A 17,952-nucleotide genomic window follows, 5' to 3' on the forward strand; every position below is an offset into this window, starting at 1 on the left:
AATTTATCCAAACTACGTTTTAAATAAAGCTAACAAACACTTTAATGGATCAAATTTAACAATACTTGATACTTTAACAATACACTATTCTTTGTTGATTACCACTTGTTGAGTGCACAATACAAATGTCTGCGCATGCACAAGATTTACTAATAAAATATTTCCACGCCATGTGCTCCTCTACATTTCACCATAAGTTAGCTGCCGAGTGTAATTCCTTATCTAAAATACAAACAACTAACATATCCTGTCACCTGCTTCTTATTTCCCCCATTACCTGAGAAAATGTTTCCACCTCTGTGCTCAATAAAAACCCTGCAGCACATAAAAAGCCGCTTCAAGGATGCAAGAACTCCGTACAAGCTGCAAGTCCCGGGGAGAGGGCGGGGCCATTACCCGGACAGCCAATCATATAACGTCCTCTGGCTCCACAAGGAGAATGTGTTTGTTTTAATCCTGTCACGTGCTTGTGCGCGGTATTATCACAGTACGAGGCTGGCGTTAATAGGCACACCTTCAGGGAGCTTTAACAATATGGTTGTATTTTAAAATGGTGCTTATTATATGATGTTTTTTTTTAAAGCATTAACCCTCTGCAGCTTACTCGTATTTCAATATTTTCGCATATAATGACTGGTTGAATTTTCATTCCAAGCACATCGTTTCGGCTTCTAAATAAAGAGATACACTTTATAAATTGGTGCCTCTGTGTGCTGGACTCCACAGACCGGATTTCAGTAGTCAGTAGTTTGTAGGCATTGTGATCCAGTAACCTGATTGATGAGTGAGGTTAAGTATTGAGTTCATCGAATTATGATTATTTAACATAGCAGAGAGACATGAGGTAGTAGCGGTTATTTAAGGCTATTGGGGTTATAGAGAAAGTAAGTTGGTAAGAAGATGAGTTAGGGAGAGTAAAGATTTTCTACAGAATAAATAATTTTATTTACATGTGTAAAAAGAGTATGGTATGTATGGGTATGGTATGGTTACGACATATGGCTATGGTAGGGACATTAGATTGTAAGCCTGAGGGACAGTTGGTGACATGACTTGGAACTAGGTATGTGTTTGCTTTGTAACAACTATGTGATTTATGTGCTGCTGCTTCTTAGGTTGTAAGCTCCTCCTGTGTCACTGTCATTTGCAAGCCCTATTTAATGTACAGCGCTGCGTAATAGGTTAGCGCTATATAACTACTGTTTAATAATAATAATGGTGCCAGTTTTGCTTTAGGTTACCCCTAAACACTACTCATGAGTCCATATCCAAAGACAACCCAATGCAAAGATCACCTCCATACATTGCCTTCTCTTTGCTCAAAGATAAAGATTTATGCATAAAAAAAAAAATAATAATACCTACCAATATTGGTGAAAAGCACTTGATCCCAATCTGATTTTACTAGGTTTTATTTTGTCCTGGCTTCCTCACCTTTATGTCCATAGATCCCCTCGATCTCTGCGGAGCTTCTCTGGATTAGGTCCCGCAAAGTCCAGTAATCCTTCTTCGTCCCAAGGACGCATTGGACGCTGCCATCTTTGTCTGTCTTCTTTTTTTCTTCTGGCTATGTCATCTCGACATGTGATATCGGGTGACGTAACCTGTTGTAAACGGGGAAAAAAAGAGTGCCAATCTCACTGTGGGAAAACTGCATTTTTTTTCCAATGTAGGAAAAAGCCTCAGAAGAAGCCTCCTAAGATGCATGATGTAAGTGAGCTCCCATTTTGTCTTTACCGCCTCTGCATAAGTATCTCAAGAGGCTATTCAGGAGGCTATTGTGGTAAAGACAGAAGGGAAGAGGTTTTACCCCTTTTTTTCAAAAAAGTTTTAAGCCAAAAAAAATTAAGATAATTTTTACCTTCCATAAAAGCGGTTCACCCTTTATTCTAAAGTAAAAGTGTTGATGATTGGTCCGGTTTAAGCTTTTATAATTCTGAAATGGTTCTGATTAAAAATATATATACAGAAGAGGAGCAGCAAAATAAAAAATAAAAAAAATAAAAATCCTGACATACATATAATTGTAGAGGGCTACACTGTAGACTTAAAGAAACTGATTTAGAGAAATCAAAGTACAATTCCTTTTAAACTAACTATACACCAGAGAAAATACAGTACAGTCATTATAGAAATACAATTATTTTTCCTGATACAATTAAATATCAATGATTATTAGAAATATGATATATCAGAGTTTGGGAATGTTGTCGGTATAATTGCCCGGAAGATAGTCCAACCTGTAACTATGAGAGTTATGGGACCTTTGATCAAAAGCAAAAACTGGTTGTACAATCATTGTGACTCGATTGCAGTTTCTGTCTCTCCTTAGAATGTAGAATTGACATAGTGAAGGAGGTGTAGTCCCTTTCAGTATAAAGATTACAACTCCATGCTATAAGAGGTCATGTTTATGTAATAATCAGTTAGGAAGTGTATGGGTTTCCTATATTGCAGTTTTTTTCAGATGTTGTTAGGAGATTAATGAGCAATTTGTGCCTCTCAGGTCAGATTAACTGATGCCTGTGACCCTTTCTGTAAGGGTGACATTCTTCCCACTGGCCAGCAATGTAGATGCATTATTCCTGCTAAATACCATGCAAATCTACTGTGAGCTGTGGATATAGGAATTATAGTGAGCTTCCTGAAAGTTATTTCAAGTGTTTTCTATATTTAAAAGGTCGGGAAAGTCTGTACTGTTTTTAAGGGGAGTTCATCTCTGAAACTTCTACTATGTTAAAGTCACCTCCTAACATCAGTTTTCCCTGGTGTAACTTTAGTACATAGTTTAATAGGAAAGCATTTTTTTTTTCACAGCAAATGCATACTGTATATAGTTTTGGCCAAGTTTTGGCAGCAACACAAACTTTGTTCATAGTTTTTAGATTATTTTTTCAACATGTTTCTTTGGGAGCGTTTCTAAACCTTTTTAACATGAGGGAACTCTTTGAAATAACTTTCAGGTCTTTGGGAACTCCTACTATAATTATTAGTTGTAGTGGTCAGTAGGAAGAATGCCTCCTATATTGCTGGCCAGTGGGAAGAATGGCATCCTTACAGATAACCAAAAACATAATTTAGTATCTGATGGGCACTTCTTTATGAATAGTTGGTATATATAAGCACTAAAAGGAGGAGAATTATGTCTTTTAATATGTCCGCTACTGTTTGCTGTGGTTCCTCCTGCCAATTGCTGTGTATTGTCATGATAAAAAGGGGATCAAAAATAGGTCAAATGCACCTGTCATCCTAAAAACATCAAAAATGTAATTTAAACTGATGCTATAGTCCAAAACCTATCAATACAGGCCCTTATTTGTACAGCTAGTTAGGTTCTTTAATATTTATTACTAATGGTATAGACTAATAATTTATTTAACTAGTTAATGGCAATATTGTAAGTAGTTGTAAGTAGTTGATGATGTGACAAAACAGTTGAACCCATTCAACTGAAGTAGACAGTAATTTTGAAACCAGCAACGGATGTATGCTTCAGCATGGGTCCCGTCAGTTCCCCACTGGGTACAAATGAAAACAACAGCTTGCACACCATGAATCCAGGTCAAGCTTTAAACTGGTACCAAGCTGATCACAAAGGATTCACAGTGTACAGTCTGCTGTTTTCGTTTGCACAAGGAGTTGATTGTTTACACATCGCACGTTTTTGCATGCAGTTTATCATACTGCACTTACAAGGCTATAGTCACCTTCTGTGCAAGGATAAAAACCCTGCAAAGTGGGCTATATATACTATCATGTCATATTCCCTTTCACGGTAAATGTAATCTGTTTAGGATGATATTCTATTTTTGGGTTATTGTAGTCATTTATGAATTTTACATGTTTGTTATGGGTGACTTTATTTGTATAATAATAATACAAGAAATCAGTGCCGTTGTATAGCTGTTGTGCTAGAATATTTTTAAGTGTAACTGCCATTTCACACTTGCTTGCACTGAAAGTGCAAAAGGCTCAAAGGGGCACAAGTAGATAAAATTAGAGCCTACAGAGCACAAGTTCAGCAGTCCTTGCAACCACAAAATATGCATAAATTATTGTCACACACCTACAGCTCAAAACAAATAATTCTAAAATCTGAATATTTTTTTTGCCACATATGTGTGTGTGTATTTGGAAAATGAACTAGGGACTGACATTTAGAACCTTCATTAAAATTATCAAAGATTCACTGTTTATTCTTATGCTTCTTTTCCACTGATCCTATATTGGAGCATACAACCTAACCACCACTTCCCTCCTACCCACACTACTGCTCATCTCTGCCCTCCTTCAGTTATCCCCATCTGCCACTGATCACCTGCAAATATCACCACCAAGGAGGACTGTGATGTTATTACAGTGACCTGGCCAGGATATCCCTTGGGATGGCTATGTAAACAATAAGCCACCCATTACCAAATAGTCAGGCCTTGCAACTAAACCCAAAGTTTACCTTGCCAACTTGCAGTGGTGTCATAACACGGTGACATGATATGGCACTTTTTTTAAAATGCTTGTGCTATCCCCTTTATTTGCTACCTGAGATAGATCCTTTAATTCTCATCATGGTCAGTCCAGCTTTGTATGTGGCATTTAAGGAATGTTATAGTATATTATGGCAGATTGTAATTCTGCTTTGAGTTTATTCATTTTTTTTATAGCATGTGTGTGAAGATATACATGCACTGCATTATAGTACACCACAAACTGAGATACAAATGTTCTGGTATTTTTTAAGTATATTTAATAAAACGAGAAGGGCCTATTCTTTTATGCATTGAAGTATGTCCATTGCATATTGACCTCACTTTATATACCAGTTGCATTAAACGATATTGGCAGAATTAAAACAAACCCAAAAAATTCTAAACTATGTTCCTAAATTCATCTTTGATATAATAATTTGAATTTTATTTTAAATTAAAGTATGTGTAGTTTTGGTACAATATGTCCAATTATATATTTTGGTCTTCGACAAAATGGCCGACACCGCGACACTCTATTGTAGCCTGCTCTATGTGCGGCTGCTGGAAATAGCACAGAGGCCGCTGATTGGTTCTCGGTCTGTCATTTCGGAAGTTAGCTGTATGTAACTGTAGGTGTAACGCGCCAATTTCTGTTTCATGTTACATTGCACAGCACATAGACATGCACTGAATTCAGGGCGAGTTTTGTCTGACAGTGACCCGTACTTCCTCTAGAGGGCCCTTCACATTGTAAACATTCCACCGTGCAGCTTCTACTTGCAGCCATGCCGCTCACTGCTGGGGTGATCCGCAGGCTGGATGAAACGGTGGTCAATAGAATCGCAGCCGGGGAAGTCATCCAGAGACCCGCTAATGCTATCAAAGAGATGATCGAGAACTGGTAAGCCATGCCTGTTGTCAGATGATTGAATGCCGCTCCTATTTGTTTACTATAGGGCTGGTACATGTGACATCATCCCAAGGGGATTCCTTCCTTCTGGCCACTTGTGCCTAAATTGTCTTTACAGTTCCTTAGTCCAGGGCGTAGATGATAGCCATGAATAATGCTTGAGCTAACATATCTCCATCCATAGGTAGAAGACATTGTCAAGGATAGTACTGTCATATCTGATAGAGGTCATCAATACTTGTTGGCATTTATTACCTTTTCAAATTATTTATTATGCATTACTTTTAAAACAACAAAAGTTAGTTACATCTTTTGTGATTGGACATAACAGCCTCTGTGCTTACTCTGTTGTAAGAGTACCCTAGGATTGACAACATTTCAATTGTTATTTTTTTTAAATAAGCAGATGTACAGAAAAAAGTGATAGATTATTTATGAAGATGTGAAAATAACTGAGATATGTGTCTCATTTATGTTACAGCTTGGATGCTAAATCAAGCAGCATACAAGTGACAGTTAAAGAAGGTGGACTGAAGTTAATTCAAATTCAGGACAATGGTTGTGGAATTAGGGTAAGCTTTCTGGTTTGTTAAATAACAAATGATGGTAAAATCATTTTCATACCATGTGGAACAATCACCCTTCCTTAGAATCACACTGACATATCTACCTTAAACCAGATGAAATATCCATTCATATTGCTGACATGCCAGTGATCATAGCATACATCCTTTACTTGCTTTGTCTCTTGTTTCAATCACAAACGCACAATAACACCAATTTATTTATAACACATATGCAGGTCATAATCATTTACATAGAATTTAAGTACATTCTAACTTCTCAGTTGTGAATAAAGCACTTTGAATTCACTCACTATGGTAATTATTTATATGCCTATAGATGTTTCTCTCTAGTTCAGTTTTATTAGTTTAGTACAAAATAGGTGTGCAAGAGTTATTGTACAACATACAACAATAAATTAACGAAGAAGAGTTGGAGAGGAACAGAGAATGAGCATATAATGTAGCTATATTATTGTTGTCTAAATGTCTTTTTTTGTAATGTCACTGCAAGCAGAGCCTTACCAAATATGATTGATGCAAAAAGATTTACTTTTAGCATGATTTATTTATAAACTTAGCCGTTTATCAATTATACCACACTTAAAAATAGGTTCTGTTAACAAAATTCTGCATCCAGATCACTTTTCTTGTGTATCAAATTGTGTGTGTGTGTGTGTGTGTGTGTGTGTATATATATATATATATATATATATATATATATATATATATATATATATAAATATGTGTGTATGTAAATGTGAAGGGTGTCATTTTATGAGCCAATGTCACATATTTTTACATTTAAATTTTTTCTTTTTTGCAAAACAAAATTGCAAATGGCTTTGATTTGTTTTTATCTCTAAATTAAAAATCTTTTAGTATCAAAATATTTATTCTTGCAGAAAGAAGACATGGAGATAGTTTGTGAGAGATTTACTACAAGCAAACTGCAGTCATTTGAAGACTTGTCAAGTATTGCCACCTATGGCTTTCGTGGTGAAGTGAGTTTTACTACACGTTCATACATAATCTAGATTTTCTGAAATCACAACTTCAGCCTCACCTTCACTTATGTTTGGTGGGAAAACTCTGCAACCTCACCACCAGTCTGAACGCAGCCTTGAAGTTTTGTGAAGGAGCAAGTATATATTTGGGGCACTACAGCACAGAGGGAATTGATAGTACTCTTGCTATCAAAGTGGCCCCTGGGGGTCCTTAACATGCAAACTTAATTTGGGGACCATGGTCTTGAACTAGCCCCCTTAATGTAAAAAGATTCCTGATTGTTATTAGAATTTTATTGAAATTTGGTTTAGTATCCGCTCTCGAGGTTCCCCTGTGTACCCTGAAAATTTCACATTTTTATGACAATCGGTGTAGGACAGTGGTGGCCAACCTTTTTATTATCTAGGGGCTACAATGCAAACAAACATTAAAGATGTATGTTTAAAACTAGAATAGTTTTAATTCAAAATAAATTAAATTGAAATGTTTCTAGTTACCGTAAGGTACATGCACCAAATAAAGAAAATGACAAATCAAGAATTTCTGCACTCACCATTTGATGCTAACTTTATTAATTCATCATTTTAATAATGAAAAGATACAAAACTAAAGCTATCATACAGTGCTAGCTGGTCATATATTGATCCCTGCTCACCATTCCTGTATCTAAGAGCAGAAACTACACCATGCAATGCATCCTGTCAGTTATATGGGCCCACCAACCTTCTTTGTACCCCAAAATGGAATTAACTTGACAAATAGCCAAGGGGTACATGTTCTTACTACTACATCGTTAGGTCCCTACACCTCCCCTTAAGAAATTAGGGTTCACAGAAGGTAAGTGGCCAGATATGCGTGACAGGGTAGCACAGTATGACAGGTAAAGTTTTTCATATCTTGTGATGGCGCGGTAGTGATAAAATTTTAGGGGGAGTTAGCCACAAGAGTCCAGGCAAATACATTTCCCTTTTCTTACAGAGAAATTGGGTTTCATAGAGAGTAAGGGGATAGGTATGTGTGACAAGGTAGCATGATATGATGGGTATAAGATTTTTATTGGGGGGAGGGGGGGGGGGACAAAAGGCATTACCTACTGGCTCCCACATGTCCTGTTGCCAACATTCCTCCATTCCAGAGAAATTGAGGGTCACAGAAGGTAAGTGGCCAGCTATGTGTAACACACACCCTACCAGCCGCTCAGTCCGTCACACTGCAGCATCTGCAGATTTCACTCCAGGTGGTAGTGAGTGCCACTTAGCGTCTTCCCCTAGGCAGGGTTCTATGGCATGAGGAAGGGGTTACCGAATTGACAGTACCCTAAAGCTCATTGCCATGGAAATGGCTCCAAGGCCAATTTGGGGACCAAGGCCTTGAAATACCACCCCCCCCCCAATGTGAAAATATCCCTGCTCACCATGAGGATTTTATGCTTGTGACCCTGTATCTGGCAACTTGTTATGTTTTGGGGGCTGAAACTAGGTTTAGTTAAAGCTCCCCTGTGTACCCTGAAAATATCAATATCAATATCACTATGACATTCAGTGTAGGAGATATGAAGGTGGAGAGGGTATCATGGATATCATGGGGATAATGACAGCAGCATGGTACAGGCTCTCATGCTGCTGCTGGGATTATCTCACTGTACAAGGTGGGTGGGGAGCATCCACAGCTGATTGCCGGGCCTTTAGTACACACCCACTCTCAGGGAGTTAACACTGAGCATGCTCAGGAAGCTCCCTCTCCTGGTAGCACAATCTCATAGAAAAACATAGGAGATGCGTGCACCCCTTCCCTCGCAAGACATTGAGCAGAGAGGGAATGAGCAGATGGCCAGATGTGGTTTGCTGTAGGTTGGGCAGCCTTGGGCTAGACCAACCACAAGTCTGATCAAGTTCATAAAGTGGAACCAAATATATAGCATCTTTTTTTTTTTCCCCCAAGTATGTTGATATAAAAAACCCTTACCCATTTTCTTGTTTCATTTACCCATTCATGAGGCATATGATTACTTACGCTGAGGATTATCTCTGTCCTGGGTATTCAACAGATGATCCAATGGCTTATGCACACTTACGGAGGCAAACAAGATCTTAATAAAGCAGGGTTTAATTGCCCAGGTCAGCCCTCTGGGCTAGTCAGTGAACTTATTAGTTATTCTGTATTGAATATTCTTACTCTTATTAAAATGATGCATATTATATTAGAATTTAGTAAATGGGATAACTTGAGTACAGTTCAATGATTTTTATTAACATTTTAGTTACAGGTAAAGCCAGGTAGTAGTTAGTCCTTGGATACTGTAGTCGCAAGATCTCCATGACAGTTCCAAATTCTGTTCCTTTCCATCTTTTGAATTTTGATTGTTCGTACATGCCTTTTTTGACTAGAGCACATGCTTTTAAAAATTTTTGTATTATAGTGTATAGTGATCTTCAAGAAGCTCTACTATATATCCACTCAATTGAAGATTACCTAACTTTGTTTAGTAGAACATTTTAAAAGTTTATACTTCCTTCACATAATAGGCTAAATAATTTTCTGACTTCCACAACATGAATATCCATTGCAAGGTGGTTCTACATCCCCTGCAGAAGCTTTCTCTTCACTTGGTATATATTTTTTTTTTTTTCACTTCATGTTAGATCACTATTCCCAGGACCTCTTGAGTACCTAAGCTTCAGTTCTCAAGGCACGAGGCTTATCCCAAAGCATGATTTACCTCTAATTAGTGAAAAACACTAATGCTTCCATTTTACAAAAGCATTATAAAACGCATATCTAGGATTTCAAGTTTTTGAAACTTTACAAAGATCCCTCCAACAAAGTTCCTAACAATAATAAAAATTGGTTAGGTAGTTGAAGCGCTTATACAAAGATTAACATACCCAGGATTGCAGATAAGGCATTACATTTCTTTACCCTTTTGGGCTTTCTTCTGCAACCATCTGGATTTTAAATGCTACTTAAAATACTTTCACTAAATTTGCTTTGTTGAACTGCTTTAATAGAGTACGGTTTGGTATACCACAAAACATGCCACAACTGCAGAAATGTATCAGTCAGATTGAGCTTTGATGTTCTATGCAGAAATGTTTAGGAAGGTATTCCTGTGATGGGCATTGATAAACTAAAGTTATTCCCATCCATAATGTCCTGTTTTTACTTAATTTGCTACTTTTTTCAACAGGCGTTAGCAAGTATAAGTCATGTGGCTCATGTAACCATCACAACAAAGACAGCAGATGGAAAATGTGCTTACAGGTAAGAAATTATCACCCCATCAAAGACATCATTGTGTTGCAGTAAAGCAGGGGTGCCCACACTTTTTTGGCTTTTAAGCTACTTTTAAAATGACCAAGTTAAAATGATCTACCAACAATAAAAACTTGGACCAAATAACTCCTGTACGCGGTAGAATTTATTTTGAAAGGCAGGGCTCTGTGATCTACCCGCGTTGCCTTTGTGATCTACTGGTAGATCCCGATCCACCTGTTGTGTACCCCTGCAGTAATGCATTCTACACATTTTGTGTCCCAACGCTCTTCCACAACACATGATAACACACTAATATGTGGGAACTCATAGTAAGTACAATTACATAGGTTGACAACCTTCTAAGTATGCAAACTACATAGCCAGCCGAATCATGAAGCCAAACTATATATTCGGTATGCCTGTTCTAGGTTACTGATCTGAACTGTTGATACTATTGGAACAATATGACAGCCTGGCAGTCAACATTTTTCATTAGCGGAAGTAACTTGCATATTTATATATATCCCTTTTTTTTTCTTTGCATGATGTTAAGCTTTGCACCTTCCTTCCTTCCCTCCCACAGAACCATTCGAATATTCATCATTTTAATTTTTTGAAAGTTGTTAGTTAAGCAAATCCATAAAAGATCTGGTTATTCTGCTTTGTTTTTTGATTGCCTTAAAATAAAAGGTAAATAATTATTATGAAAAAAATTACCCAATGTGAAAACCAGACTGTGTATTGTTTAAATTACTTTGATCACTATTGTTTTCTTACTACATCTTGTGGTTGTTGTATATTGTAGAGCAAGCTATGCGGATGGAAAGCTAAAAGCTCCACCAAAACCTTGTGCTGGCAATCAAGGAACTCAGATAACGGTATGCAGTAATATATGATTTATTGCAACAAACTATTTTAGTGGCTGCAATTGTCATTTTTGTTTTTTTGACCTAATCGTCTTTTCATCTGATATTGCTTTTTACTTTATCTTCAACTGGTAGTTTTTTGTTTTTGTTTTTTCTTTTACAGTGTTTCAAGTGGTAGTAATACAGGGACACGTTCTGTCTCTTGGTAGCTACATCTACTCCTCCTTTCAATATACATAGGGAGCCATGGTTGTCACCCAGGCTAGACATCTCCCATGAGATTGGTAGCTTACAGAAGATTGATAAAATTATTTATGCTTTCAAGCATTAAAAGCATAAAAATTATTTATGTTTTCAATTTTTCAGTATGGGCAATGTCATTGCATTTCTGCCACAATAAGGATTTGTGGTCTGTACATACTAAAAATTCTTACATGTGGTTGGCTGCATTTGTTTTTTAGATTTCAGGCAAAGGACCAGAAAGCTTAAGTTTAATTATGCTTTAATTACCAGCTGTCTATTTGGTTAGCTGTACACTGATGATGAGTGCAATTGTAAACAATGAAACTGTATATATTTTCAGGTTGAAGATTTGTTTTATAACGTCTCTACTAGGCGGAAGGCACTGAAGAGCCCAAGTGAAGAGCATGCAAGAATAGTAGAAGTTGTTAGCAGGTAACATGATAATAAATTGTCATGGTTTTTTAAACATGGCCTTTCATTTGTAATATTCCTGTCCTTTCTTATGATAATCTTTTTACTGTTATCTTATAAATAGTTATTGAGTATACTGTTATGTTTTCATGTTTTACTTGTTTGTTTACTTTGTTGAATATTTCTTTCTTTCTTTCTTAAGGTACGCTATCCACAACTCTGGCATTAGCTTCTCTGTTAAGAAGGTTGGTAAATATATGCTTCAACTGCACAAAATAAATTTGAAATGAAAGTTTTGTGTTCTAGTGTTATCTTTCAATATGCTTGTTTTTATGTGTTCTTTTTAATACAGTTTTTTTTTTTTTTTTTATTCGCACAGCAAGGTGAGACCATGGCAGATGTGCGAACTTTATCAAACGCAACCACAGTGGACAACATCAGGACTATATTTGGGAATAGTGTAAGCAGGTACAGTTTTCTTGTTTTGTAGGCATTTTTTTTTTTTTAGGTATCTCCAAAATGATTTAACAGTTCACCTTGAACTATTTATTTCATGATACAAAAAATATAAAGTTCTTTATATTATATTATATTTGTATTTTGTATGTGTATGTAGTCCCCAGGTTACATAGGAGATATGAGTTACTGTATAAAATCTTCACTGTGAGTTAATTACAAACAAAGCAAAAAAAAAAAGAAAACTCTTTATGAAGCCTAGACATTCATTTTACTTCTGGAGCAAGCTGTGCTTTGATATACAAAATGAAACGACTGCAGGTTTTGTCTTGGTCATTAAAGAGTTACAAAATGTTGCAGAACAGCAAAAGACTTCATCAAGTCATGCAAACCGCCCCCTTCCTCCCATCAAGCCTCTGTCCTGCACACAAACAAGCAGGAAAGCCCTGTTCCTATCTAGGAGTTATCTGTATGTCAGGGACTACCTGTATGTGTGTGTATATATAGATTTATTCTGTACCATCTTGGACAGGAATTGGTTATTTTTTGGTGCCAGTGTTACAATTAAGTGGCTACATTTTAATTATGGTGTTTTCTTTTACTTAAAGGGAGCTAATTGAAGTGGGATGTGAAGATGCAAAACTGGCTTTTAAAATTAAAGGTTATGTAACAAATGCCAACTATTCAATGAAGAAATGCATTATTCTGCTTTTCATTAATGGCAAGTATATATTTCCTTTTTTTTTATATATTTTTAACAAGGTGGAAGTATTTGTGGGACTACTACTAGCAACAGTTTCAGCAGCAAGATCACAAATCAAAATCGTAACATGACCAATCCTCCTTGTTACATTATCATGTAAAAAAAACTTGCAATTGTTAGTATGAGAATATATTTTGTATATTACCAGCTGCTTTCTTGTGACCCATCTGTTGGGCATAACAGCCATAACTACGTATCTGGTCACTCCCACCGCAACATTCCTGCGACAATATTGTTTAGAATAAATTCTGTTATTTTGGTGACAATAACTTCAAAAGCCTGAAGGTCACATTATATGTTGAGTTGTGCAAAATTTATTGACTTTTTCAGTTCAAGCAGTGTCTGGTTTCAGTAAAAAAAAAAAAAATGTTCAGCAACTCATTTGTACTTCCAATCCCATATGTCCTTATTTATTACATACATGTTAATGTAATATATTTATTTTTTATTCACATTCACTTCAAAACCGCACATTCAGAAAATAAGTTTAATGTAACCAACATTGCCCACCACTACTAATTTATCTTATAAAAGAAAGTGTGTCCCTTCTTGAGCTACCGGGAGTAGTACTGCCAAGAGTTAGGGGGTTTCAGATTAGATTTTTACTATTTGGGTCCCTGGCCCTTTTATTATGCACTGTACCTGGTAAATTGCACTATGAGTGCAGGTGATGTTTAAGGGTCTACTATTTTGGAGATCAAGAAAAGGAAATATGAACTACTCTGCAGCAATGTAATTTAAACTCACACAGACTTCCCAAGGTTTATATGACCTTGTTTCCATAGTAAGCTTTGTAGTGTCTCTTGTGGTGAAATGTATGTAGTAGAGCTATTTGTGTGTGTGTGTGTATATATACATTTATCATATCAAAATATTACATTTAATTAAATTAATTTGTGTAATTTTTTTGAGTTAAAATGCAGTATTGTTAATCAAGCTTCATTTCTTTTGTTGTTTATTTATAATTTTATATTTATTGTAGCAAGGCTTGTAGAATCCACTGCTTTAAAGAAAGCCATAGAAACTGTTTATTCAGCGTACTTGCCAAAGAACACCCATCCATTCTTGTATTTGAGGTAAGAAATGTAGGTGTAATAAAATGCTCGCCTATTTTGTAATGTTGTATTGTATGTTGTAACATTCTTTGGCCAAAGAAAAGTGAAGAAAACCATTTTAGTATGTCTGTAAAAGAGATTGTTTGAACTTGCTGTCTGTTTACCAGTAAAGGGCTCTCTGTGGTACAGTAAATAAAAATTATTAAAATACAACTCTGGGATAGCATCTAAATACACAGCTGAAAATCAGAGCTTGCAAAAATATTCACTAAAGACAAAACTCGCACATAAATCTATTTATTCACTAGGATTAATGTGCCCTATTTTCTTGCACTAAGCCAAAAATATTATAACTAATCAACCTAACCATAAACAATTGCAAGAAAGGCTAAGGTGAGTATATAGAAAGCTTTAGATATGTTGTACTGGCCACACAACTCTCTTAAATCTCTGCATAAGGAAGGGATTCTTCACTCTAAAGTCTCTGATAATGTGGCATAGGCTCCCTCAGGAAGTCGGTTCAGCAGGTTATTTAGATTTAGGAAAAAGCTGGATGCTTTTCTAGAAACACAGAATATAACTCTGTATTAAATCTTTAAAGTAAAGATAAATGAGACTGTTGATCCAGGGAACATCTGAATGAAGGAATTTCTTTTACTTGTTGGAGCAAATTGAACCAAGGTTTATAAGTGTTTTTTGCCTTTTTCTGGATCAACTAAGTGTATAGGATTTTATCAGGGATATGTTTATCTCCCTAGCGGTTGAACTTGATGGGATTTTATGTCTTTTTTTTTTTTTAATTAATCCCTTCTAATCCATAAATCAAACGGCCTCCAAGCCTGGTTCAAATTCAATATCTAATCACTTGAAAGAGAAAACTTTATTGAAATAATGATTTTTCTAACACTACCTTTTATATTAGAACACTTGCTGTAGCCGTCCTGGACTACACAGTGTTATTGAAAAGAAGATATTGAAAGTTGTATGAGGCCACCCTCAAGACCTGGGGCTCTAACTATTAATGATTCCCCTGCTAATTGGATCTAAATTCATTTATAATATTCACAAATCTTGCATTTTCTATTGTGACATTTGTGCACTTTGGTAGTTTGCCACTAGGTGTTCACTGAAACTGAAAGTGTAGAGAGATTCAAATATCGGTCAGCGAAATTCAGTTAAATTGACGTAAAAATTTTTAAATAGAGCCCCTAGAATCAAAAACCCACGCCATTTCCACACAAACAGCATGGTGATATAGGAATTCTGGTCACAGACAACTTAAATATATAAACAAAAATTTACAATTTATATTTTGTTATAGGTGGGGCTTACAAACAACAATGTTGTAGGGTAAGAAAGAATTGACGGTTTTCTTCTTTTTTTTTGGGGGGGGGGGGGGGGTTGGTGCATTTTTAAATAAGCAGAAATTGGGAGCAAGCAGAATAGGATGAGGAAGACCATTTCAGAGAGTTGGGGCAGATATACAGCTGTATTTCTTCAACGTTGCTTAGGTTTCATTCTTGTAAAGGTGGCAATGCTTTCTGTGTTTGATAACTTTTTTTTTGATAACTTTTCTAGTTTGGATATAGCACCTCAGAATGTTGATGTTAATGTTCATCCAACTAAACATGAAGTTCATTTTCTACACGAAGAAAGCATTATTGAAAAGGTTCAGCAACACATAGAGAGTAAATTGCTGGGATCCAATTCTTCGAGGATGTATTTTACACAGGTGACGCATTAATGTTTTTGCTTTTTCATCCCATGCATGCTTTTGGATGGTTCCTTTTTGCTCTTGTCTTATAGCAAGCTGCTTTTTCTTTCTTCTTCATTTTTATGGAGAAAAGCTATACAGTGTACAGAGGCCATAATATTAGCCCTGTAAGGAAATGTAGGCGCTTTTTTCTGGGCAATAAATACTGTAGCAAAAATCATCTGTGTCCTCCAAACCAAAAGCAAGTGTTAAAAGCGCAACTTAAAATTTCTGTTTTTGGCTTATTGACCATTATCCTTTTGGCATAGTGTAGCCTTAGTCTGTCCGTTTTCACTAGAGTAGGCATTTCTAGGTGTTTGAACATTATATTGTTAAAATATTGTGTAGTATTTAAACCGGCTTTAAAATAAATGCATTGTAAGGTATAGTTTACTGTTGCTGTGATAGCAGGAATCATCATTAATAGGCATAATTTCATATTATACCTACTGGTGTTCCACTTTTAGCTTGTGCTGGGGAAAAATAGATTTGTGCAAATGTTTATATCCTGTATTTATTGTCCTGCTTATTTTTGATATAGACGCTATTGCCAGGAGCGTCAATTTGTGCGAGTGAGGTGGTGAAGCCTTCATCCTGCTCATCGTCGACATCTCAGAAGCCTGGAGACAAGATTTATGCTCACCAAATGGTTCGCACTGATGCCAGAGAGCAGAAATTGGATGCTTTTCTTCAGCCCTTAGTCAGACCACAGATTCCCATTGTAGAAAGCAGTGTACCTAAACTTGTTGAAGATCAGAAAGATGCCACAGAAGGGTTACAGGATGCCACAATGGAAGAGCCTAATGATTTTGAAATGCTTGATGCTTGTACTGATGCTGATATTACAAACGAAAGGGAGACAACTAAAAATAATGCTGTAGCTAGTACATCTTCAGCATGCGAACCACCAAGGTAATTCTGCATCTTGTTTAACAAATTTTTTTTTTGTTTGCATTTTAGCTTCATCAAGGCCTCTTCTTGAATTTTATCTCTATGCAAGTATTAGAAAGAAGCCTAGTGTGGCAGGGGATGGCATGGTCCAAACAACATGTACTATGATAAAAGAAAACCATTCTTTAAGCAAATGTGCAAAGTAAAGATGTGGGACTGATTCTTCCAACAGGACTTTATCTCTAAATACACATTCCTGTTTGGACAGCAGCCTGTTCACTTGATTTTAATTTTGAAGTATCTTTTCTTCCCTTTGAAAACCTATATTACAATTTTCATATAATTAGGATGAAAGATAAAAAAAAAGTGGTGGGGGGTTAAGGATAGTGAATGAGGGTAAGGAACCAGGTAAGGAAGAAAGGAGAAGGTCAAAAGACTAACTGAGCAGTTGGGAGGTAAAGGAGGAAAGAAGAGTATCTGTAGTGAGAAAAAGCATTCATGCAGGGTGAAGAAAGGAGACACTCTCTATATTACACCTTACACAAACTAATCCTTGCACAGGGATGGTGATGCTGCACTATGTAAGCTAGGGAGAACACCGCTCCCCTCTAAACTATAACTATAGCATTCCATATTACGTATACAATCTAAGTGGACCCTTTACAGAGCATAGTAGAGAAATACACAGCATGTCCCTGGAGTCCCTGTATTAACAGCAAAGTTCATTCTGAGTCTTTGGAAGTTGTATTGGCTTGTTTCCTAACTTTGGTGTTGCTGAGCTTGCCCAAAACTGGTCAGAAAGAAATAGCCTTTGAGACTGTCAAGAGGATGGATGGTACTTCAGATCCTATTAGAAACTAATAGTGAACTGACAGAGGAGTGGAAGTCTATGACAGTGTTTCTTGACCTTTTTAACATGGGGAAACCCCATAAAACAACTCTCAGGTCTTCAGAAAACCCCTGCTATAATTTCTATATCCACAGCTCACATTAGTGTGGTGGTCAATGGGAAGAATGCCTCATACATTATTAGCCAGTGGAAAGAATGCCGCCCTTACAGATCATTACATAGCCAAAGAGATCATTGGTATCTATTAAACTGACCTGAGAGGCCATGTCTCATTGCTCAAGGAACAACTAGCAACCCCAGGAGGAGCCCAGGTTGAGAAACACTTGTCTACGATATATAGGCTTTTTTATGTCCAAAGACAATACAGAAACAAGAAGATAAAACAGTCAGTATTGTATAGAAACAGTGGTCGCCAACCGTGGTCCGCAAGAAAGTTTTGGTGGTCCAAGGCTCCTGCTAGTG

The 17,952-nt window shown here is 36.5% G+C and overlaps 1 protein-coding gene across 1 annotated transcript in view; it reads left to right on the forward strand.

Annotated features, from left to right (window-relative positions):
* Window positions 1–4,811: 4,811 nt before the first annotated feature.
* The window catches only part of MLH1 (mutL homolog 1), a 21,461-nt gene continuing 8,320 nt past the window's right edge, over window positions 4,812–17,952 (forward strand). The window contains exons 1-12 of the mRNA XM_072412130.1: window positions 4,812–5,367; window positions 5,858–5,948; window positions 6,845–6,943; window positions 10,135–10,208; window positions 11,008–11,080; window positions 11,652–11,743; window positions 11,925–11,967; window positions 12,102–12,190; window positions 12,787–12,899; window positions 13,924–14,017; window positions 15,575–15,728; window positions 16,291–16,661. Coding sequence (XP_072268231.1) covers window positions 5,252–5,367; window positions 5,858–5,948; window positions 6,845–6,943; window positions 10,135–10,208; window positions 11,008–11,080; window positions 11,652–11,743; window positions 11,925–11,967; window positions 12,102–12,190; window positions 12,787–12,899; window positions 13,924–14,017; window positions 15,575–15,728; window positions 16,291–16,661 — 1,409 coding nt within the window. The 5' untranslated portion in view covers window positions 4,812–5,251. The remainder of the gene's footprint in view (window positions 5,368–5,857; window positions 5,949–6,844; window positions 6,944–10,134; window positions 10,209–11,007; window positions 11,081–11,651; window positions 11,744–11,924; window positions 11,968–12,101; window positions 12,191–12,786; window positions 12,900–13,923; window positions 14,018–15,574; window positions 15,729–16,290; window positions 16,662–17,952) is intronic.

This window comes from Pyxicephalus adspersus, chromosome 5, assembly GCF_032062135.1.
Source record: "Pyxicephalus adspersus chromosome 5, UCB_Pads_2.0, whole genome shotgun sequence".
Classification (NCBI taxonomy): domain Eukaryota; kingdom Metazoa; phylum Chordata; class Amphibia; order Anura; family Pyxicephalidae; genus Pyxicephalus; species Pyxicephalus adspersus.